The following is a 24,600-nucleotide window of genomic DNA, read 5'->3' on the forward strand; positions in this document are numbered from 1 at the left end:
AGAAAAGGAAAATGGATATGGGTGGGGCAACCATTGATCTCTGATACATAAACCTTTTTATGTTGTGGTGTACCTATTTTCTTAAAGTGATTAGTGTGGTGTGAGAGGTAAATCCATAAGATCCAGCAGAATTATTATTATTATTATTATTGATTTTAGAACAAGAAGGGAGAGAGAAAGAGAAATATTGATTTGGTGTTTCACTTATTTATGCATTCATTGATTATTTGGCATATCGGGATGATGCTGTAACCAACTTAAGATGGAGGGCTGAGACTGAAAAGCATATAATAATATGGGGTATATACTAATTTAAAATAGATTTTTATCAAAATGAGCTCATAACTTTAGATTCTGAACTCTTGACTCTTGTTTAATAATTTTTACATCATTCTAGAAAGGTAGAAATAGACTAGCTTTTAAATTATTTACATTTTAAATAGTTTTTGGAAGTTTGACATATTTACTAAACATGCATGTAATGTTTTACTGAATTTTTACATATAATAAATGCCATTGGGTATTGCAAGTGTAATGGAGTAGGAAAAATGTGCCTTTTATCTTTATAGAAGATAAATATATTAAACCCACTATTAAGAATGGTCTGTAGAAAACATTTTAGCAATAGGTAATATAAAAGCTCTAGGTTAGAATGAATTCAAGTTTATGAAAATTAAATGAAAATCTAGAATTATTTTATTTCACTGAAAACTGATTTGGTGCACAGGAGATATAATCCCATTAACTACAGATTTTTTAAAGTTCTGTTGTCAGAAGAAATTGAAGAAAATGTAGTATTTAACATAATTATTTACATTATTAAAAATGATTTACTTTTAAAACCCAGTGTGTAATACTGTAAATGATTATTATTTTTTCCTCCATAGGCAAGAAGCTTCATAGCTGTAGGACTGGGTGTTGCAGCTTTTGCATTTGCAGGTAAGATAAATAATGGTTACATATGAATAAATGTTATAAAATAAAATTTTCAAAAATCACTCCTTAATAAGCAGACTCTTCGTATTCTGAGGTTTTGGGTTTTAAGACATTATACATTCCTATTCTCTTCACCATTTGTAATTATTGAACATTTCTCAGTGTAGCAAAATCTAGATAAACTTAGTAGTGAAGAAAAGTGATGATAAAAAAGTTAGGAAAACTAGCCCCGATAATAGTGGATCTTCCTGGCAATTTTTTAGTTTGAGATATTGTGTACTATAAATAAAACATCTTTAATATGAAACAGTATAATTGGTATGGGGTTTCTTTATTCTTCCATATTTATTTCTTCTTGAAGATAGGATTAAACATTTCCTGAGCTGTCAGTTCTTTCTGGTGCGTGTAGTTGTTCCCTGTAGTGTATTTATTACTTCATTTTAAAAATATTGGTGTATTGTCTTTGATAAACTGCCAAAATCACTTTTTTAGAAGGAACAGTTATAAAGAGTTAAAGCAAAATTGCTGTCTCTTCAATTTATAGTTTAGAGTCATCAACTTAGTTTTAAATTGCATAGCTACTCCCTAATTAGTGTTTATCTAAGAGCATTTCCTTGTTGATAAAAATTTACAATATTTTGTTTTAGCATTTGTGTCTAAGTTCCATGGATTTGCTCCTGTTAATTGAATGATCTTTTGGGTGAATTTACTTTCCATTGTGGTTATATGTGGTTTATTGAGATCCAATAGAAAACTGAGCAAACCAAAAAAGATTTTTGTTTTGTTTCATGTACTATTTAATTTTGTCCACGTCTTGTTTAAAGCACCTTAACAATAAGACCTTTAAAATCAAGAAGATCTGTGATTCAGATTCTCTTGTTCATTATGCCATCAAGATCTTGTGTCTCATTCTATACATTACTGAGTTTTCCTGAGAAGAATATCCTATCTAAATAGAATTCTGGTAAACTTGCCACATAACCATAAAACAATTTTAGTAATAATTATTATAGGAGAATGGGCATAGTTATTTCAAATTCAGATGTAAGATTTTTATTTGAAATTAGAGAAAGATGTACGTTTGCCAGGGCCTTTCTAAAATCAGAATTGGTATTTATATTCTGTACATACCACACTGTTGCCAAATTCCTATTACTAAATAGAATCCTATATATAAAACCCTAATATGCAAATTGTCCCCTCAAGTGGGAGTTCAACCAGGGGGCGAGGCCGGCTGGCCAACCACCTGTGGGTCCTCCCCCAGGCTGGCCCCATCCCCGATCGGCCCCCCCACCCCGATCGGGGCGGGCCAGCCGGACCCCACCCGTGCACGAATTTGTGCCCTGGACCTCTAGTATATATATCTCCTATCTAATAAAAGACAAAAAGAGTAATTAACCGTACCTCTGCTATGCTTCTCATTGGCTAATCAGGGTGATATGAAAATTAACTGCCAAGAAAGATGGCAGTTAATTTGCATATGCGCAATGATGGGAGGCGAAAGGGGAAAGACGGAAGAACGGTGATCGGCAACCCAGGCGGCAGGCAAGAGCTGGGGGGCGGGCAAAGGCCACCTTTGCCCGCCCCCCAGCTGGTGATCGCCATTGGAAAGCCGGGCAGCAGGCCAGGTGACACCTCCTGACTGGGGTGCCGGCTGCTTGCGGCAGGTGATCGCCATGGTGATTGGAGGGAGAGAGAGCCGGGGCGCAGGACAGGCGGCACCCGGGCACCCCAGCACCTGACATGCAAAGGTCGGGGATGAAATGACTTTTCCCAACCACATCTGCAAATATCCTGGGGAAGGCATCACTGAAGAGTTCACAACTCTCTTACTTGGCAAGGAAGAAAACAGTTGGCAACAGAAACAATCCCTTACATCAAAGTTAAGGTCCCTCTGGGTAAAAAAGAATATTTCCAATGTAAAGGAGGGAGCAGGCAAAAATAATACGTTCTCATGACTTCCACTGAAGATTGAGCATATGACAGAGTCAAAACGAACATACAAATTAAAACAGACAGTGGACATTCAAATGACCCGAATCAACTGTCACTGTTTGTCCCAATAGCAGCAATGTTTATGTGATAATATAGTTTAACAAACATACAAAACAAGTCACATGACAAGAGAGGTTTGGCTTCTAAAGTAAATTGAATATGTTCTTTTAAAATTCTAATGTCCTTCCCTCTGACTATAATTCTTAATTTTCCAATCAGAAAATTACCCCAGGTGATCCAGTAACATGTAGAACTCCAGTAACCTAACTTATTTAAAAAAACAAACATCCCAACCATTTTTAAAATATTTAAATTGATATTTTAGCGTTACAATTATAGAAGATATATAGATCCAAATATATTTTCTGAATAGAAAATATTTCAGTTTTTGATTTAAAAAAATAAACATAGAAAATATGTAAGTGATACGTTTTCCCAAGGAACTCTGAATTAGTACCTTTCCCTCTAACTTTCTTCAAATTAAGAGAATCTATGGAGTTCCCTATACTGCACAAGTTTTTTTTTTTAATAATTAAATCTTTATTGTTCAGATTATTACATTTGTTCCTCTTTTTACCCCCCATAACTCCTCTCCTCCCAGTTCCCACCCCACCCTCCGCCCTCACTCCTCACCCACTGTCCTCATGCATAGGTGCATGATTTTTGTCCAGTCTCTTCCCGCATCTCCCACACCCCTTTCCCCCCCAAGCGAAAATAATACTTTCTAATAGCATCAAATACATGTTTTCTTATTTACAAACATATACACTCTTCTCTCTCTCTCTCTCTATCTCTCTCTCTCTTTAAAATATATTCTTACTGATTCATAGAGGAAGGGAGAAGGAGAGAGATAGAAACATCAATGATGAGAGAGAATCATTGATTGGCTGCCTCCTACATACCCCGTACTGGGGATCAGGCCAAAACCTGGGCATGTGGCCTGACCTGGAATCAAACTGTGACTTCAGGTTCATAGGTCAATGCTAAACCACTGAGTCACACCTGCCGGGCTCAATTCTTATTTATAAATTCATTCCAAGGACATATACAGCTTGAAAAGTTTTGGAAGCAGTTTCAAAAAAAACAACAACAACTAGCTTTTAAATAACAAGAAAACAGTTATAGAAGAAAGTTTAAATTAAAAGAAAAAAATTGTTTTAATTTATTCAAGAGTGGGAACATCCTCCATGAAAATGTGTCCCTTGACTGTGGATGGCTGGGTGGCCTTATCACACCTTAGGAATTCAAATGCTTTTTACAATGACAAGAAAGAGAGTTTCATCTCATTTCTCTCCCAGGGTAGATGTCTGTCAACAGAAGGTGGACATCAATAAAAGGAGGGGCTTGCACAATTAATCCAGAAAGTCAACAATCTATGAATAATCCAGAACCGAGTGTTTATCTCCTCTGCCACACACCCTCCCTCCCAGCCAGTGAGCAAGATAATTACTCTGAAGTCAAGCTAAGTGGCCCCCAGTCACAGTGGCCCAATGCTGACATACAAAGCATACAAATAATCCTCACTCTGGCATAAAAGTGACAAATTTCTTGGAAGAAAAGCAGATATTGTAAATTTCTCAAAGTCTTCCTGAAACATTTTTTAAAGTAATTTTTACTTTTTTAGAAAAAATGCATACATGGCAAACCATCTGTAATAAAAGGCCCATTCTATAAAATTTTACCTGGTCCTACTCATATCTGCAATCATAATCATATTTACAGACAAATATATCTATACTAATAAATGAGTAATATGCTAATTAGACTGGGAGACCTTCCAGGAGACCTTCCAGATGTTCTTCTGGACAAAGCCATGGTGGCGGGGCCGAGGTAGAGGCGGTTAGAGGCCAAGAGGGGAGGGCAGTTGTGGGTGATCAGGCTGGTGGGGGGTGGGGCTGTTGGGGATAAGCAGACCAGCAGGGGGGCCAGTTGGGGGCAAGCAGGCCATCAGTGGGGGTCAGTTGGAAGTGATCAGGACAGCGGGGGGGGGGGGCAGTTTGGAGTGAGCAGGCGAGCAGGGGGACAGTTGGGGATGAGCAGGCCAGTGGGGAGGGAAGGTAGGGGCGAGCAGACCAGCAGGTGGGGCAGTTTGGGGTGATCAGGCTGGCGGGGGGGGCATTTGGGGGCAAGCAGGCCGGCAGTGGGGGGGGGCAGTTGGGGGCGAGCATGCTGGCAGGCAGAGTGGTTAGAGGCAATCAGGCAGGCAGGCAGGCAGGTGAGTGGTTAGGAGCCAGCAGTCCCGGATTACAAGAGGGATGTCCGACTGCTGGTTTAGGCCCGATCCCTGTAAACTGGCAGGACATTTTTAGAGGGGTCCCAAATTGGAGAGGGTGCAGGCCAGGCTGAGGAACACACCCTCCCCCGTGCACAAATTTTGTGCACCGGGCCACTAGTGTGTGTATGTATGTATGTACGTATATATATATATATATATATTCCCCCCCCCCGTGACTGAATGGCGAAATGACCAGAATGACTGGTTGACTAATCACTATGACGTGCACTGACCACCAAGGGGCAGACGCTCAATGCAGGAGCTGCCCCATGGTGGTCAGTGTGCTCATACAGTGGAAGCGCCATTCGACTGACCTGAATGAGTGGCTGCTTCCGCAGCGGGAGCAGCCGCTAGGAGGCCCAGGGTAAGGCTGAGTCTCTGCACCTATCAAATACCTGAGACAATCCAGACTCTGGACTGACCCCACCAGCTGCTGTAGTCCCTCTAAGGTGTGTTCTAGAAAGAGTGCAAGGAGCTGGCATAGGTGGATGGCAAGAGGGGATGTGACTGTGGACTTCCCGGGGAGGCTGTCCTGATGGCTGAGGATCCTGGAGCACGGCTGTCCTCTGTCTCAGGATTCAATCATTTTTATTATTAGGATATCTAAGAAAGAAAAGCACAAAAATAAAATAAATGTTTAGAAGAGTAGTCATCTTCAATGAGAAATTGTTAATAAATATCCTTGGCAAATATTTCTTACATATTGTTTTTTTAGTTTAGAGCTAACTCCATTAAAATCACTCCTGTATTGTATAGATTCTAAACAGTATTTGCTTTCCATATATTCAAAAGTGATTATCACTGCCCTGGCTGGTTTGGCTCAGTGGATAGAGCGTCAGCCTGCGGACTGAAGGGTCCCAGGTTCGATTCTGGCCGAGGGCACCAAAAAAAAAAAAAAGTGATTATCACTGTATAAAGCAATACCAATAATAATTGCAGATTCATGAGTATCTTCATGTTAAAGGACTTCATCTACAGTTTTTGTGACCTATAACATTGCATACGAAATGTATAACATTGACATTTTTTATTCTATAATGAACTAGAACTTGACAAATTTAATAGTCATGATAATGATATTCAATAAATTTGGAATTTGAAAAAAAATATTGAAATAGTTATTGAAATGAGCTATATAAAATAAATTATCAATAAATACTGTGGGAAGCACTTTGTGGTTATTGACTTTGATTACAGAAAATGTATTTGCTTCTATTCCTTTTGCTATTTAGGTCGCTGTGTATTTCAGATCTGGAAACCTCTGGAACAGGTAATCACAGAAACTGCAAAGAAGATTTCAACTCCTGTAAGTTAAAGACAGCTTTCATTAGAAAGCTCATTTTGATTTTTAAGTATCATATTTGACAGTAATTAAAAAAAAAGTCTTGAATTTTCCAACTTTGTGGAAGGTTTACTTCTTTTATTATATCCTCAGAGAGTTTGTCTCATTTATTGATTTAGATTTTTTTAAGGTTCTTGGTCACATTTTTATATCCAAACTTTTTTATGGTTTTGACATCTAATTATTTCTTACTATTGCATTCTTTTAGTATTATTACATCAATTTTGAGGTAATTTATTTTCCTTGTTTAATTAATATTCATTTGTTCACTTAGTGATTGTTTACTGTAAACCAGTCCCTGTGTCATGAGCTGGGTATGGCTGGTGAACAAAATATATGTGGTCTCTGATCTGGTGTGGCCCACACAAGTGTTTATTTCATCCTGAAATTTGAAACTAATCCCCTTGTACCGCCACAACTGGTCATCTCGAACATAAAATATAAGGTTCCAAACTTGAAATCTGTAGGGCTTTTACATTAATCTACTAGCATCATAGCTGCACTGCTGAGCTAAAGGTAAGTGATGAATAAATGATAGGTAACTCTATAAGGTGGTAAACTGGTTTGGGACCACTGGAGACAATACAAAGAGAATTCACTGAAACATCTTACCTAATAATAGACAAACATGAAAATTGACCGTACTTTTGCTATGTCTTAAGCCATGCCCACCAGCCAATCAGAGCAACTATATGCAAATTAACCCAACCAAGATGGCGGCCAGCAGCCACGGAGCTGGAGCGAGCAGGAGGCTTGCTTGCTCCAGTGATGGAGGAAGCCAGCCTGCTGCGGCCTGCTCTGAGCTCCACTCAAAGCAACAAAGTTTCAATTATAGAAGGTAAATAAACCCCAGATACCTGCTTTCAGCAGGCCGTGGCCACGGAGCTGGAGCGAGCAGGAGGCTTGCTTGCTCCAGTGATGGAGGAAGCCAGTTTGCTGCCAGCTCTGAGCTCCACTCAAAAGCAACAAAGTTTCAATTAGAGAAGGTAAATAAACCCCAGATACCTGCTTTCAGCAGGCCGTGGCCATGGAGCTAGAGCGAGCAAGAGGCTTGCTTGCCCCTGTGATGGAAGAAGCCACGTTTCCCGGTGGCTGCTGCCTCCTCTCAAGGCAACAAAATTTCAATTAGAGAAGGTAAATAAACCCCAGATACCTGCTTCCAGTCGCCATGGCCACGGAGCTGGAGCAAATAAAAAAAAAAAGGAAAGGCTGGGAGCTTCAGTCCCCAGGGGGGTTGGTCAGTCTGAAAACAGCCATCAGCCCCTCACCCAGGCTGGCCAGGCACCCCAGCGGGACCCCCACCCTGATCCAGACACCCTTCAGGGCAAACCAGTTGGCCCCCACTGTGCACCAGGCCTCAATTCTATATAATAAAAGGGTAATATGCAAACTGACCCTAACAGCAGAAAGACTGGGAATGACTGGTCACTATGACACACACTGACCACCAGGAGGCAGACGCTCAATGCAGGAGCTGCCCCCTGGTGGTCAGTGCGCTCCCTCAGGGGGAGCGCTGCTCAGCCACAAGCCAGGCTGACGGCTGCGAGTACAGCGATGGTGGTGGGAGCCTTTCCCGCCTCCTCAGCAGCGCTAAGGATGTCCGACTGCAGCTTAGGCCTGCTCCCCACTGGCAAGTGGACATCCCCCGAGAGCTGCCAGGTTGCCAGAGAGATGTTTGACTGCCAGCTTGGGCCCGATCCCCCAGGGAGCGGGCCTAAGCCAGCAGGTGGACATCCTCTGAGGGGTCCCAGACTGTAAGAGGGCATAGGTCGGGCTTAGGGACCCCTCCGAGTGCACAAATTTTTGTGCGCCGGGCCTCTAGTTACTGTTTTACCATTGACTTCTGGGAAATAGAAGCCGTCTGGGATAGATCAGTTTGGCTTGTAGTAGTTTGAGAAAGAATGTCTTGTTTTAGCAAAAGCATTACAAGTTTGTATGGCTTAGTCATAAACAACAGCCTCTCTTTCAAAGTATAACATACTGACAAATAATAAAACTCAGGTTGAAAAGAACTGTAAGAGATTTTACAGATCTATAAATGCATGTCTCTGATTAGAAGGAGTATGTATTTATTTTCTATTTTCCTATTTATATTTTATTCCAGTAAACTATTAATAGGTAGTTAGCATTTATTCAATAAATATTCATTAAGCACCTACTATAAACCAGGCATTATTGTGTAGAATGGGATATAGTAATGAACCAGACAAAGACAATGCCATCTAGGACAGTGGTTCTCAACCTGTGGGTCGCGACCCCTTTGGCGGTCGAATGACCCTTTTACAGGGGTCGCTTAAGACCATCCTGCATATCAGATATTTACATTACGATTCATAACAGTAGCAACATTACAGTTATGAAGGAGCAACGAAAATAATTTTATGGTTGGGTCACAACATGAGGAACTGTATTTAAAGGGCCAGAAGGTTGAGAACCACTGATCTAGGGGCTTACATCTTTAGTGGAGACAGTTAAGAGATGAATACATAAGATATATGATATGTAGAAGTGTTGAATGAGGGTAAGAGTTTAAAGAATAACAACAGAGAGGAATCTATATTTATAGGTGAGGGAAGGCCTCTGAGAAGATGAGGGAGCAGGACCTGTGAACATCTCAATAAAGAGTTTTGTAGGCAGTGGGAATACTGCAAAGGTCCTGAGGTAGACATGAGTTTAGCAGCAAGAGTAACTCCAGTGGATTATGCGAAGAGAATAGTTTGGGCCCAGGTTACTTAGGGCCTAATAACTGATGAAAACTGCAAATTTTCCTTTAAGTATAATGGAAAACTTATGGAAGGTTTTGAGCATAGGGGCAATATGATTTTTTATTTAAATTATTAATTTGTCTGTTGCATAGAATATAGACTAGATATAGCGGTCGCCAACCGGTGGTCTGTGAGGTCTGAAAGGTTGGGTGACTAGAATTAACCAGAGGTCATTGAAACCAATTATAAGGCCTTGCGACAGTCCCGGTAATAAATTATAGTGACTTGAAATAGAATAATAGGAATGAAAATAATGACATAGTTCTTAAGTTGTTTTTATTTTCTCCATTTTTTACAAATATTTTTTTTATTGATTTCAGAGAGGAAGGGAGAGGGAGAGGGAGAGAGGTGGAAATATCAATGATGAGAGAGAATCATTCATTGGCTTCTTCCTGCACTCCCCCTACTGGGGATTGAGTCCACAACCCTGGCCTGTGCCCTTGACCAGACTCAAACCCAGACCATTCAGTCTGCAGGCTGACACTCTATCCACTGAGCCAAACCAGCTAGGGCTCCCTATTATTTTAACTGAAAAAAAAAAAAAAAGGTGAATAAATAACATAGTCTTTTTTTTAAACATTTCACATTTATTTACACCAAAATTGAATGTTTTATCACCTTTCATTCACATTTAAGATCACTCTTGCCTGGTGTTCCCTCCCTTCCTTCCTTCCTTCCTTCCTTCCTTCCTTCCTGCCTTCCTTCCTTCCTTCCTTTCCTTATTTTCTTTATTATTAAGGTACTAGTAGCTCTTTGCGGGGCCTGACCGCTCCGTGCCCACTGCCCAGAAGCTCTCCGAGGCCCAGAGGCCCATCCGTGGCTGGGAAATGCAAACAACTTCCCTCCCTGTTCTCAGGAACTCCAATAAAGGGCTTCCTTCCTCTTTCTCGTCCAGCTTTCACCCCTGTGCCTCCGCCACCAGCCCCTCCTGTCACACTATCCTCCACCCCCTCCACCCTTTGGCCACCCGGACTTGACCTAGCCCGGGAGTCGGGGGCCACTCGACTCTGCTCAGCTCGCCAGTTCCTTCTCTTTGTATGCAAGCATTCCGAGCCCTGGCTGGCCAGAGGCCCGTCCACGGCTGGGTGCGGAATGCTTGCTTTGTCGCCGTGGGGATGAAGCAAGCATTCCACCAGGCCACTCACACTGCCTGCTCTCAACGGCAACTGGCCGCCCCCCCTCCCCCCCGGGGACTGGGGGACTCCTGTGGGGCTGAGCCGACTGGGTGCCACCATCTTTGTGAAGGAGTGACAGTTAATTTGCATATTACCCTTTTATTAGATAGGATTGCATATGTGTCCTTATCCCGTTTGCCCCCCCCCCACCCCGCTCATGCCCTCACCCCCCTGGTGTCTATGTCCATTGGTTAAGCTTATATGCATGCATACAAGTCCTTTGTTTGATCTCTGCCCCTTACCCCCACCCTGCCCTACCTTCCCTCTGAGGTTTGACGGTCTAATCAATGCTTTTCTGTCTCTGGATCTGTTTTTGTTCATCAGTTTATGTTATTCATTATATTCCACAAATGAGTGAGATCATGTGATATTTATTTTTCTCTGACTGGCTTATTTTGCTTAGCATAATGCTCTCCAGTTCCATCCATGCTGTTGCAAATGGTAAGAATTCCTTCTTTTTTACAGCAGCGTAGTATTCCATTGTGTAGATGTACCACAGTTTTCTAATCCACTCATCTGCTGATGGGCACTTAGGTTGTTTCCAAATCTTAGCTATTGTAAATTTTGCTGCTACAAACATAGGGGTGCATATATCCTTTCTGATTGGTGTTTCTAATTTCTTGGAATATATTCCTAGAAGTGGGATTACTGGGTCAAATGGGAGTTCCATTTTTAGTTTTTTGAGAAAACTCCATACTGTCTTCCACAGTGGCTGCACCAGTCTACATTCCCACCAGCAGTGCACAAGGTTTCCTTTTTCTCCGCATCCTCACCAGCACTTGTCATTTGTTGATTTGTTGATGGTAGCCATTCTGACAGGTGTGAGATGGTACCTCATTGCCGTTTTGATTTGCATCTCTCAGATAATTAGTGACTTTGAGCATGTTTTCATGTGTCTCTTGGCCTTCCTTATGTCCTCTTTCAAAAGGATCTATTTATGTCCGTTGCCCATTTTTTGATTGGGTTGTTTACCTTCCTTTTGTTAAATTGTATGAGTTCCCTGTAAATGATGGAGATTAAACCCTTATCGGTGATAACATTGGCAAATATATTCTGCCATGCAGTGGGCTTTCTTGTTGTTTTGTTGATGGTTTCTTTTGCTGTGCAGAAGCTTTTTATTTTGATGTAGTCCCATTTTGTTTATTTGCTCTTAGTTTCCATTGCCCTAGGACAGTGGTCAGCAAACTGCGGCTCGCAAGCCACATGCGGCTCTTTGGCCCCTTGAGTGTGGCTCTTCCACAAAATACCGACTTCTGCGCATGGGCCACAAAGTTTCAATCGCACTGTAAGTGCGCGCCCGCACGTGGTATTTTGTGGAACAGCCACACTCAAGGGGCCAAAGAGCTGCATGTGGCTCGAGAGCTGCAGTTTGCCGACCACTGCCCTAGGAGCTGTAAAGGTGAAGATATTGCTTCGGCATATGTCTGAGATTTTGCTGCCTGTGGATTCCTCTAATATTTTTATAGTTTCCTGTCTTATGTTTAAGTCCTATATCCATTTTGAGTTTATATTTGTATATGGTATAAGTTGGTGGTCTAGTTTCATTTTTTTGCATGTATCTGTCCAATTTTCCCAGCACCATTTATTGAAGAGACTGTCTTGACTCCATTGTATGTTCTTGCCTCCTTTGTCAAAAATTAATTGAGCATAGTGGTTTGGGTTGATTTCTGGGTTGATTCTATTCCATTGGTCTATATGTCTGTTCTTATGCCAGTACCAGGCTGTTTTGAGAACAGTGGCTTTGTAATGCAGCTTGATATCTGGTATTGAGATCCCTCCTACTTTGTTCTTCTTTCTCAGGATCGCAGCAGCTATTCAGGGTTTTTTTTTTATTTCAGATTAATTTTTGAAGAGTTCTTTCTAGATCTGTGAAATATGCTGTTGGTATTTTAATGGGGATTGTATCAAATCTATAGATTACTTTTAGTAGTATGGACATTTTAATGATGTTGATTCTACCAATCCATGAACATGGTAAGTTCTTTCATCTGTTTATGTCTTCCTCTATCTCTTTTTTCAGGGTCCTGTATTTTCTGAGTAGAGGTCTTTTACCTCCTTAGTTAAGTTTAATCCTAAGTATCTTTTTTTGGTGAGATGGTAAATGGGATTGTTTTTTTAATCTCTCTTTCTGTAAGTTCACTATTGGTTTACAAAAATGCCATAGATTCCTTGGCATTAATTTTGTATCCTGCTATATTGACGAAATAATTTATTAAAGTCTAATAATTTTTGGATGGAGTCTTTAGGGTTTTCTATGTATAGTATCATGTCATCTGCGAATAATGACAGTTTTATGTCTTCTTTTCCAATTTGGATTCCTTTTATTTATTCTCCTTGTCTAATTGCTATGGCTAGCACTTCTAGTACTATGTCCAACAGCCGTGGTAAAAGTGGGCATCCCTGTCTTGTTCCTTTTCTTAGGTGAAATGGTTTAATTTTTCGCCATTGAATATGATGTTGGTTGTAGGTTTGTCATATAAGGTTTTTATTATGTTGAGGTATGATCCCTCTATTCCCATTTTGCTGAGGGTTTTTATCAAGAAAGTGTGTTGGATTTTTCAAATGCTTTTTCTGCATCAATTGATATGACTGTGTGGTTTTTATCTCTCAATTTGTTTATTTGATGTATCACGTTTATTGATTTGTGGATATTGTATCATCCTTGCATCCCTGGGATAAATCCTACTTGGTCATGGTATATGATTTTTCTGATGTAATCCTGGATCCAATTTGCTACAGTTTTGTTGAGGATTTTGGCATCTATGTTCATGAGGGATATTGTCCTGTAATTCTCTTTCATTATGTTGTCTTTATCTGGTTTTGATATTAGGGTAATGTTGGATTCATAGAATGAGCTTGGAAGTGTTCCTTCCTCTTGAATTTTTTGGAATAGTCTGAGGAAGATAGTTTTTAGTTCTTCTTTGAATGTTTGGTAAATCTCCCCTGTGAAACTGTCTGGCCCCAGGCTTTTTTTTTGCTGGAAGCTTTTTGATGACTGCTTCAATTTCCTCCATAGTTATCGGCCTATTGAGATTTGTAGATTCTTCCTGATTGAGTTTTGAAAGGTTGTATTTTTCTAGGAATATGTCCATTTCCTCTATCAGTGGTCCTCAAACTTTTTAAACAGGGGGCCAGTTCACTGTCCCTCAGACCGTTGGAGGGCCGGACTATAGTTTTAAAAAAAACTATGAACAAATTCAGCAACAGGCAGCGGCGGCAAAAACACCCGGCGGGCCGGATAAATGTTTTTGGCGGGCCGCATGTGGCCCGCGGGCCGTAGTTTGAGGACCCCTGCTCTAGGTTATCTAGTATTTTGAAATAGAGATGTTCATAGTACTTTTTAACAATCCTTTGTATTTCTGTGGGGTCTGTTGTTATTTATCCTCTTTCATTTCTGATTTTGTTTATTTGAGTCCTTTCTCTTTGCCTCTTGGTAAGCCTGGCTAGAGCCTCATCAATCTTGTTTAACCTTTCAAAGAACCAGCTCTTGGTTTCATTGATCTTTTGTATTTTTTTTGGTCTTTATTTCATTTATTTCTGCCCTGATCTTTATTATTTCCTTCCTTTTGCTCACTGGCCTTTTTTTGTTGCTCTCTTTCTAATTCTTTAAGTTGTACAGTTAGATGATATATTACTGTTTTTTCTTGTTTTTTGAGTTAGGCCTCTAGATCTATAAATGTCCCTCTCAAGATGGCTTTCACTGTGTCTCATAGATTTTGGATTTTTGTGTTTTCATTGTCATTCGTTTCCAGGATGTTTTTAATTTCTTCTTTGATGTCTTTGGTAACCCAGTCATTGTTTAATAGCATGCTATTCAGCTTCCAATTGAATGACATAGTTTTTTAAATAAATGTTATTTATGTCTTTTCTATATTTATATATAGTAAATAGACGAAATTTTAGAAATCATTTGTCTTATTTTATAGTTGTTCTTTAGTAGATACATTTATATTAGAGGCCCGGTGCACGAAATTTGTGAACCTGCGGGGGAGGGGGGCGGTCTCAGCCTTGCCTGCACCATCTCACAGTCCAGGAGCCCTCAGGGAATGTCCCCTTGGGGAGCAGGCCTAAGCCATCAGTCACACATCCTTGGTGCTGCTGCAGAGGCGGGAGATGCTCCTGCCACTGCCACTACACTTGCCATCCATGAACCTGGCTTCTGGCTAAGCAGCGTTCACCCTATAGGAACGCACTGACCACCACGGGGAAGCTCCTGCATTGAGCGTCTGACCCCTGGTGGACGGTGGGTGTCATAAATGCTTGGTTGATTATCATATTAGCCTTTTATTATATAGGATCATAAATAGAAGACTCCCAGCTTTTGTAGAACTACATTCTTTTACATTGTAAAGGATGTGAGAGCAAGAAAATGACAAAATTTTCACTAGTCTGTGGAGGCTCACAGATAAGATAGATTAGTTCAAGAGGTTATCCTGGGTATAGTGAACTTGGCATCTACATTTCTTGAGGAGAAAGAAATGATGCATGCCCCCCTTCCTCTTTCCTGTGGGTTTCAAGTTAAGAAACATGGCTTTTGATAAATGGTGCCTTGTTTTCACAAAGTACTTGCAGTTTGCAGTGAAACATCTTAGAATATCTTTATAAAATTTTTCTTAAAACCTTATTTGCTTCCTTTACACTTTAATATCATCTTTTTCTTAAATCTCATGTTTCTTTTTCTCATACTTTTTTTGTTCTTTTTTCATTTTGCTGGAATACTGCCTAGAGTAATTTTTCCTATGAGATGCATGGATGATAAATGTTTTAAGTTCTTTGTTAAACTATTTGTTTCTTTCGCCTTCACTGTTAATTACCTTTTAGATGCTGGCTCCTTGGAGTCTGGTGGAGCCAGTATTAGAGAAGTATAGTCATCTTCCCTCAGATTGAATCTCAGTGCCCTTGTGCATGCTTTCCTGTGTACTTGCAGCCAGATAGTTTTGGTACTCAGACTCTCAGCAGATTTCCTGGTGTCCTTATTCCTTGGTACTCTTTTAATTTTCTTTTGTTGTTTGTGCTTTTGGTTTTTAGGTTTTGGTGATTTTTGTTTGTTTAGCTCTGCAAATTTAGGGGATTTTTTCTTTATTGCTGATGTTCTAAAACTTTAAGAAATTATTAGTGAGTCTTAACTATGTGAAATTATCTATTGTTTTGTAAGATTCTCTTATATATTTTTTTGTTTGTTATATTTTTCTGTTGTCTCTCTTTTCTGCTCCTGGAACTCTTATCAGAAAGATGTTGGACCTCTTAGTCTATCCTTTATATCTCTTAACATTTTATCTCTTATTTTCTATCTCCTGTATTTTTTCATTCTACATTCCACAGTATTTCCAGAGATTATTTTTTAGATCACCAGGTTGGCCTTTAACAATGGCCATTCTGTTATTCAGTCAATCCGGTAAATTTTTTACATCAATAATTATTTATTATCCAAGAATTTTTCTTGTTTCTTTTTCATAGCAACTTACTCTTTTATGAATGCGTTATTTCTTTGAATATCTCTAAAAGCACTAATTCGCATTTTTTCTCTTCTGCTTCCTTATTTATCTTCTTCCTTAAAAGCCAGTTATTAACTGTTCATCTTCTTTTTCTTGAAGGAAATATTTATTGAATATTATTAGTGATCATATTTTATAGCAAAATTAAATGCATACGCTTCTCACAAACATAAACTGGAAATCCAGGCATCTATCAAATTTATATACTGAACCAAAGTTCTGTTTTCAGAATTCAGCAATCATTATTCTGTTCCAGGGCCACCACGATTTCTTAGTGTTGAGGATCTTGTCAGTAATTTGAACAAAATCTCTTTATGTGTGACAGTTGTTTCCTACGTAAAACCCTTTTGGGGGCACAGTTATTTCACCCTTTTGCTCTAATTTACTAGTTGGCTCAGAGATTTCATTTGTTGAGACATCTTTTTGTTTTACTTCATCACCTAATAGTTTGCTCTTTTTCTGGCTGAAGAAAATCAAGGAGCCCAACATGGTTCAGGTGCCCAATGTGTAGACTACAGACATCCACCAGTACCAAGACATGGCCTGGTCAGGACCCATGGCCCAGTTGTTCATCTTGGTTCTATTTTTCTCCCGTGATATTGGATTTGTTCAAATATCTGATGATCCTTGGTTATTGATTTATGTTTATGAGGATCAAGTTGTTTAATATAAGTGTCCTTCCTCAGCAGTTTGGTAGGCTTGATTTAAAGTTTAATTGAATGTGGATTAACATTCAAAAGGATTCTAAAAGGATTATCAGTGGTCTCTGGCCATGTCAATAGTCATGTCTTCCAAAGCAAGGAGCCCAGAGGCAGGCTTCGGACCTCCAGAGTCTAGGAGCAGAGTACTAGGTGTAACTGCCCCCCTCTCCAGCCTTCTGAGTTTGGAAGTGTGATCTGTTGATACTCTTCTTTGTTTCTCTTTGGATCTACCACCCATAATAAGATGCATCACAGACATGATTCTCTGTTTAACCTGAGAGCTAAAGCGGCAGGTGGCAGGCTCTTTATGATTTGTATTAATGGAGTTAGGAATGGTTTATCTCTGCTGTTCTAGTTTAATTACTCTGATATTATTTTTTCTATTTGTTTACTCTGAATTTAGTGGGTTTTTTCCCTTGATTTCCGAGAAGTGTTTCTCTTTTTCCTCTGGGGATTGGGGCTGCTATGACTTTTGAGTATGTGCAATCTTACCTGTTTTTAATATTCCAGGATTTCTTTAAACTTTCTGTTTTTCTACTTGTTCCATTTCTTGTTTTCTAGGCCTATTATGGATTTTTGTTGTTTAAAATATCTCTGTCCTCATTTCAAGGTCACTTTGGAAAGCAAAATACCTAAATTATTCAGTCTGCTGTTTTGAACCATTACCCTTTTGCTTGTTTTTTAAAGTATTAATGTATATTATTGACTCAGCTAATGTCTAATTATCCCTATTTTTTTCTCTGGTGGGGGATAAAAAAACAAGTCATTTATCTTCTTTTGAGGCTTTTATTTTCCTATATGTGAATTTTCCTTTTTACTTGAATACAGTTTTTTTCAAATTGAACTTCTATTGTTGTTAACATTTTGTTGTTAAGCAAAATTCATGGGTATAACACTGTGGCTCTATAAATTAAATAGATTATTTTGCATAATAAAAGTTTACAGTTTATGGTAAATAAGACAATGGAATGATATAGTTCTCTGGTTGTCTTGAGGGGCTTTTGTATTCCAAGCTATTGACTGACTAAATTAGCTAATGACTTTTTGTAACTTGATTCATTTCATATACGCATCCTTCAATAATATATGGCACTACAACATTTAATGCTAACTTTAGAAGGAAAACAATTTTAATTTCTATTGTTTATATACAAAGGTAGGCAAAAGTAGGTTAACAGTTGTGAGTACATGAAGCACAGTTTATTCTTGTATTATTATTTACTAGTAGCCCTGTGCATGAATCTGTGCCTGAGTGACTTGCTGCCGCTTGCCTCAGCAGGCCATCCCACCCACCAACACTCTGTAACTCGCTGCCCTCCCTCCTGTACCTCTCCACAGCTCTTAGCTCGCTGCCCCACACTCTTATATTTCTCTGCCTGCTGCCCCGCCCTCCTGTAGCTCTCCCTGCTTGTAGCTCACTACCCCACCCTCCCCACTTATAGATTGGTTGTGACGTTATGGTGTCCTGGCTAATTTGCATATTCCTCTATTATTATATTAGATTCTTATCCTATATAATAAAAGCCTAATATGCTAAGTGTTTGGTTGGCCGGTAGGCCGTTCAACCAATCTAAGCATAATATACTAATGATATGCTAAGGCTGCTCAACTGCTCGCTGTGACGTGCACTGGCCACCAGGGGGCAGACAGTTGACCAATCAACCAGTCACTGTGATATGCACTGACCAGGGGCAGATGCTCAATGCAGGGGCTACCCTCTGGTGGTCAGTGCACTCCCACAGGGGGAGCACCACTCAGCCAGAAGCCAGGCTCATGGCTGGCAAGCACAGCAGCGGTGGTGGGAGCCTTCCTGCTTCTGCGGCAGCTGGACATCCCCCGAGGGCTCCCGGACTGCGAGAGGGCACAAGCCGGGCTGAGGGACCATGAATAATTCTAAATCATTCATGCCCCCGAGTGCATGAATTTCATGCACCAGGCCTCTCTTATTATATATTTTTTCATATGAGCAACTGTAAACATACTTTTGCTCACCCCTGTATATACTTTATTAATAGAAAATACAAAATAATGTGTAAAGTTCAAAGTGTATATCAAATACACAGCATAACAAAACTAGCAGAATTCCATTGTTTTTGTTCTTGGAAATTTTATTAGAAATATATAACCCCCTACTTTGTCTTTTTTATTATATTGTTGTTCTTTATTATAATAATCTTATTTTTATGGATCTAAACATTTTCTTAACCCACTAGTGTTGTCAAAAATGATTCTGCATTGTGTTATATCTATATATCCTAATGTAATGCGATATTGGTATATTATTTGTAAGCTTTAAAGGGTCTTTTAGTTCTATTTAAGGGAGGAGTCAAGGGATACAGAGTTATAACTTTGTCCTTGCTCATGACACAGATACTAATTTATAATTTAAATTGAATAATATATTTAAAAACTCATAACATTTTATTCTATTTAAAATTATGTAATATACGAACTAAATTTTATGAGTTTAGAAGGCATGGTTTTCTCTGAAGAAATGTGCTAACATGAGCATTTTTTCCCCTCTGTCTGATTCTGTATAAAGTTCCCAAATATAAATTTCTTATCCTCAAAATGATCTAATTCTTTTAGAAGGGTTTTAATGATTGTATATATACAGATTGACTTACTCATAAGTAGGTGTGTGTTTTAGGCTATGAGCCTCATCCAGATGTAGTTTAAGTAGCCTTTTCTGAGTTTCTCCTTTTTTTTCATATCCCACATTTAGTCCACGAAGCAAATGTTAGTTCTGTTTTCAAAATACATCCAGAATTTGACCACTTTTCACTTCCTCCTTTATGTTGGTTCATACCACTGTCATCTCTTGTCTAAATTATTGTTATGCCCTCTTAACTGGTCTCCTGCTCCCACTGTTGCATCTTTCTTTCTAGTCTCTACCTAGCAGTTGTTGGAGGAATCCTTTCAAAACAAAGTCAAATTGTGTTACTTCAGTGCTCTGGCTTCTTAGAATAAAATTCTAAATTCTTTCCATTGTTTATAAGGCCTTCCACAATTTGGCCCTAATTACCTCTCTGATGCTACTCTCCTTGCTTGTGCCCCTCCAACCACATTGACCTTTCAATCCAGTTTTCTGGCCTCTCTTGGCATTGCCTATCTGTTATCCTGACATCCTCCCCACTTTGTCAGTTTCTCTATCAGTCTGTCTAGTAGTTCAAAAAAATGTTGGTCATATCACATGAACTGATTTGGTAAAGGTGATCCAATGAGAAAATTACTGCAAGACTTAGAAAAAGATCAAGCCTTTTGCTGATCTCATATTCTTTCAGTTATATCTAAGTATATAAAATTATTATATTTGACAGTTAAAAAATTGGTAACATTTTTTAGGTGTTCATCTTGCTATTAGTAAAGGATCATTGTTTAGTGCCCCTCCCCCCCATAATTTCAAGATGACTTCTAGTAAAATGCGCATTCTTACTGCAACTATGTGAGGGGATTGAGGTCATGCCCCCTTATATATGGAATTAATTATTTCTTGCTCTGTTTTTCCTGTACAGAGCCTTTCATCCTATTATAAAGGAGGATTTGAACAGAAAATGAGTAGGCGAGAAGCTAGTCTTATTTTGGGTGTAAGGTAAGTGTCCTGCATAAGTATTATTTTGTTTGTGCCCAAGCTTATATTGAAAAAGGAGAAAATGTTGCAGTAAAGTTATTTTTATATTTTAAATTATGAATAGAAGGCAGAGGAGAAAATATCAAGTTTTTACATTTTAAAATCTCTAAGAGAAAAATCTCACACTCCTAAAAAAAAAACCCGGCAAAGTTGAAATGTGTCTTTATTCCATAACAAAGAGCTATTATATTTCTTCTTTTTCTTTTTTAAAAAATTGATTTGGGAGAGAGAGAGGAAGGGGGGCCAGAGAGAGAGTAAGAGAAAGAAACATTGATTTGTTGTTCCATTTATTGATGCATTCATTGGTTGTTTCTTGTGTGTGCCCTGACTGGGGATTGAACCCACAACCTTGATGTATTCGGACAGTACTCTAACCAACCAAGCTACTTGGCCAGTGCTCAGGAGCTATTATATTTCAATATTAAAGTTTCAAAGCAATTATCATAATATCCCTCATTATGATACTGGATTGTTTCTGGATTCAGTTTTATAATTTGACTAGAGGCCCGGTGCACAAAAATTTGTGCACTCGGGGGGGGGGGGGGGGAAAGGGGGGGTCCCCTCAGCCCGGCCTGTGCCCTCTCGCAGTCTGGGACCCCTCGGGAGATAACGGCCTGCTGGCTTAGGCCTGCTCCTGGGTGGCAGAGGGCAGGCCCAATCCCTAGGTGCAGGCCCTGGTCGGGCTCAGAGCAGGGCTGATTGGGGAGTTGGGGCGCCGCCCCCTGTCATGCACAGAGCAGGGCGGATTGGAAGGTTGTGATGCCACCCTCAGTCACGCTCAGGGTAGGGCTGATTGGGGGGTTGGGGCACCGCCCCCTATCACACTCAAGGCAGGGTCAATGGGGATGTTGCGGCACCACCCCCTGTGATGCACAGAGCAGGGACAATCAGGGGGTTTGGGCGCTGCCCCCTGTCACTCACAGAGCAGGGCCAATCAGGGGGTTGGGGCACTGCCCCCCCCTTCCCCCCGTCACGCACAGAGCAGGGCCCATCAGGGGGTTGGGGAGCTCCCCCCTCTCATGCACAGAGCAGGGCCCATCAGGGGGTTGGGGAGCTCCCCCGTCACGCTCAGAGTAGGGCCGATAGGGGATTTGGGGCACCGCCCCCTGTCACACACAGAGCAGGGCGGATCAGGGGGTTGGGGCGCTACCACTGTCACACTCAGGGCAGGGCCGATGGGGAGGTTATGGCTCTACCCCGTCACAGACAGAGCAGGGCCCGTGGCGGAGGGGGGGGGGGGGGGTTGGGGCGCCACCCCCTGTCACACACAGAGCAGGGCCGATCAGGGGGTTGGGATGCCACACCCTGTCACACACAGAGCCGCAGGGCAATCAGGGGGTTTGGGCGCTGCACCCTGTCATGCTGATCTGGTGCCAGGAGACCTCTCGGCTCCTCTGATCCCAGTGCTGGGAGGCATATTACCCTTTTACTATATAGGATAGAAGCCTGGGGGCCGGCTGGTTTGCCCTGAAGGGTGTCCTGGATCAGGGTTGGGGTCCCCACTGGGGTTCCTGGCCAGCCTGTATGAGGGAATGATGGCTGTTTGCAGCTGGTTACACACCCTTCAGGGTGGGGGTCCCCACTGGGGTGCCTGGCCAGTCTGGGTGAGGGGCTGAGGGCTGCTTTCAGGCTGGCGGTTTTGACTGAAGCTCCCAACCACTCCTTTTTTTCTTTTTTTTTTTCTTCTGGGCCAGCTTTAGCCCTGGCTCTAGCTCTGAGGCTTCCGCTGCTGGTTTGTTTGCCGTTCTATAATCGAAACAATGTATAACTTCAGCTCTGAGATCCCAGCCGGCTATATTTGTTACAAAGTTTCAAACTGCCAGCTCAGAGGCCGGCAAGGCAGGCAGGGAACGTTGCAGTCTGAAGTCACAGGAGCAAGCAAGCCTCATGTTCGCTTCCAGCTGCCTGGTTGCCGGCCGCCATCTTGGCTGACAGTTAATTTGCATAAGGATATGCTGATTAGCCAATGGGAAGGGTAGCGGTCGTACGCCAATTACCATGTTTCTCTTTTATTAGTGTAGATATGTATCATATTTTCTATTATAATATGGGCTCTGTTTCACAATTACTTTCTAGTTTTGCAATTTGACATTTAGCATATTTTCTTAGACTTGTTTCACCTTTTAAACATTTACTAGAGGCCTGGTGCATGGATTCGTGCACCCAGTGGGGTCCCTCAGCCTAGCCTGCGTCCTCTTGCAATCCAGGACCTCTTGGGGGATGTTGGACAGCCAGTTTCAGCCCAATCCCTGCAGACCAGACCAAGGGACCCCACCGGTGCAATGAATCCATGCACTGGGCCTCTAGTATGCATATAAGATCTTTGGTTAATCTTTTCCCACCCTCCCCCATTCCCCCTTTCCTCTGAGATTCATCAGTCTGTTCCATGTTTCCATGCCCTGGTGGTCAGTGCGCATCATAGCTACTGGTCAAACGGTCACTTAGGCTTTTATATATATATACTAGAGGCCCTTGCACAAAAATTTGTGCACTTCGGGGGGGAGAGGGAGGGCGTCCCCTAGCCCGACCTGTGCCCTCTCGCAGTCTGGGACCCCTCGGGAGATAACGACCTGCTGGCTTAGGCCTGCTTCTGGGTGGCAGGGGGCAGGCCCAATCCCTAGGTGCAGCCCCTGGTCAGGCTCAGAGCAGGGCCGATTGGGGAGTTGGGGCGCCACCCCCTGTCATGCACAGAGCAGGGCGGATCTGGAGGTTGCGATGCCACCCTCAGTCACGCTCAGGGTAGGGCTGATTGGGGGGTTGGGGCACAGCCCTGTGTCACACTCAAGGCAGGGTCGATGGGGAGGTTGCGGCACCACCCCCTGTGACGCACAGAGCAGAGCCGATCAGGGGGTTGTGGCGCTGCCCCCCGTCACGCACAGAGCAGGGCCCATCAGGGGTGTTGGGGCTCCGTACCCTGTCACGCACAGAGCAGGGCCGATCAGGGGGTTGAGGAGCTCCCCGCTGTCACTCACAGAGCAGGGCCGATAGGGGAGTTGGGGCACCTCCCCCTGTCACACACAGAGCAGGGCGGATAAGGGGGTTGGGGCACTGCACCCTGTCACACTCAGGGCAGGGCCAATGGGGAGGTTATGGCTCCACCCTGTCACACACAGAGCAAGGCCCGTGGAGGGGGGTTGGGGCGCCACCCTTTATCACCCACAGATCAGGGCCGATCAGAGGGTTGGGGCGCCGCCACTGTCACACTCGGGGCAGGGCCGATGGAGAGGTTATGGCTCTACCCTGTCACACACAGAGCAGGGCCCGTGGGGGGGTGGGGGTTGGGGCGCCGCACCCTGTCACACACAGAGCAGGGCCGATCAGGGGGTTGGTGCGCCGCACCCTGTCACACACAGAGCAGGGCCGATCAGGGGGTTGGGGCGCCGCCACTGTCACACTCGGGGCAGGGCCGATGGAGAGGTTATGGCTCTACCCTGTCACACACAGAGCAGGGCCCGTGGGGGAGTGGGGGTTGGGGCGCTGCACCCTGTCACACACAGAGCAGGGCCGATCAGGGGGTTGGTGCGCCGTACCCTGTCACACACAGAGCAGGGCCGATCAGGGGGTTGGTGCGCTGTACCCTGTCAAACACAGAGCCGCAGGGCAATCAGGGGATTGGGGAGCTCCCCCCTATCAGGCACAGAGCAGGGCAGATAGGGAGGTTGTGGCCCCGCCCCCTGTAACACACAGAGCCGCAGCGCGATCAGGGGGTTTGGGCGCTGCCCCCTGTCATGCTGATCCCGGTGCCAGGAGGCATATTACCCTTTTATAGGATAGAGGCCTGGTGCATGGGTGGGAGCCGGCTGGTTTGCCCTGAAGGGTGTCCTGGATCAGGGTGGGGGTCCCCACTGGGGTGCCTGGCCAGGCTGGGTGAGGGGCTGAGGGCTGTTTTCTGGAAGCGAGTGACTACAAGCTCCCAACTGCTCCTTGTTTTCTTTCTTTTTTTTTATTCTGGGCCAGCTTTAGCTCTGAGGCCTCGCCTCTGAAAACATCGATACAATGTTGCTAAATCCCGGCTGAATAAAAGCTGGTTTCTGGGGGTTTGTTTATCTTCTTATTTGCAACATAGTACATAGTTTCTTAGAGTTGTAGTTCAGAGGCCGGCAAGTGAGGCAGGGAACGTTGGAGCAGCAAGCAAGCCTCATGTTCGCTTCCAGCTGCCTGGCTGCCGGCCGCCATCTTGGCTGACAGTTAATTTGCATATACTCACTGATTAGCCAATGAAAACGGTAGCGGTCGTACGCTAATTACCATGTTTCTCTTTTATTAGTGTAGATACTAGAGGCCT

At 42.4% G+C, this 24,600-nt stretch overlaps 1 protein-coding gene across 2 annotated transcripts in view; it reads left to right on the plus strand.

Annotated features, from left to right (window-relative positions):
• DNAJC15 (DnaJ heat shock protein family (Hsp40) member C15) overlaps positions 1 to 24,600 on the plus strand; it is a 94,007-nt gene that overhangs the window by 32,460 nt on the left and 36,947 nt on the right. Inside the window, exons 2-4 of one of the 2 annotated variants that reach the window (XM_070409019.1) lie at positions 888 to 939; positions 6,439 to 6,476; positions 20,200 to 20,276. In XM_070409019.1, coding sequence (XP_070265120.1) covers positions 888 to 939; positions 6,439 to 6,476; positions 20,200 to 20,276 — 167 coding nt within the window. Of the gene's footprint in view, positions 1 to 887; positions 940 to 6,438; positions 6,513 to 20,199; positions 20,277 to 24,600 lie in introns of both variants that reach the window. The other variant, XM_070409018.1, reaches the window with a different exon arrangement.

Source organism: Myotis yumanensis, unplaced genomic scaffold (assembly GCF_028538775.1).
Source record: "Myotis yumanensis isolate MYYU_CA2020_CCGP unplaced genomic scaffold, mMyoYum1.0.hap1 SCAF_3, whole genome shotgun sequence".
NCBI lineage: Eukaryota > Metazoa > Chordata > Mammalia > Chiroptera > Vespertilionidae > Myotis > Myotis yumanensis.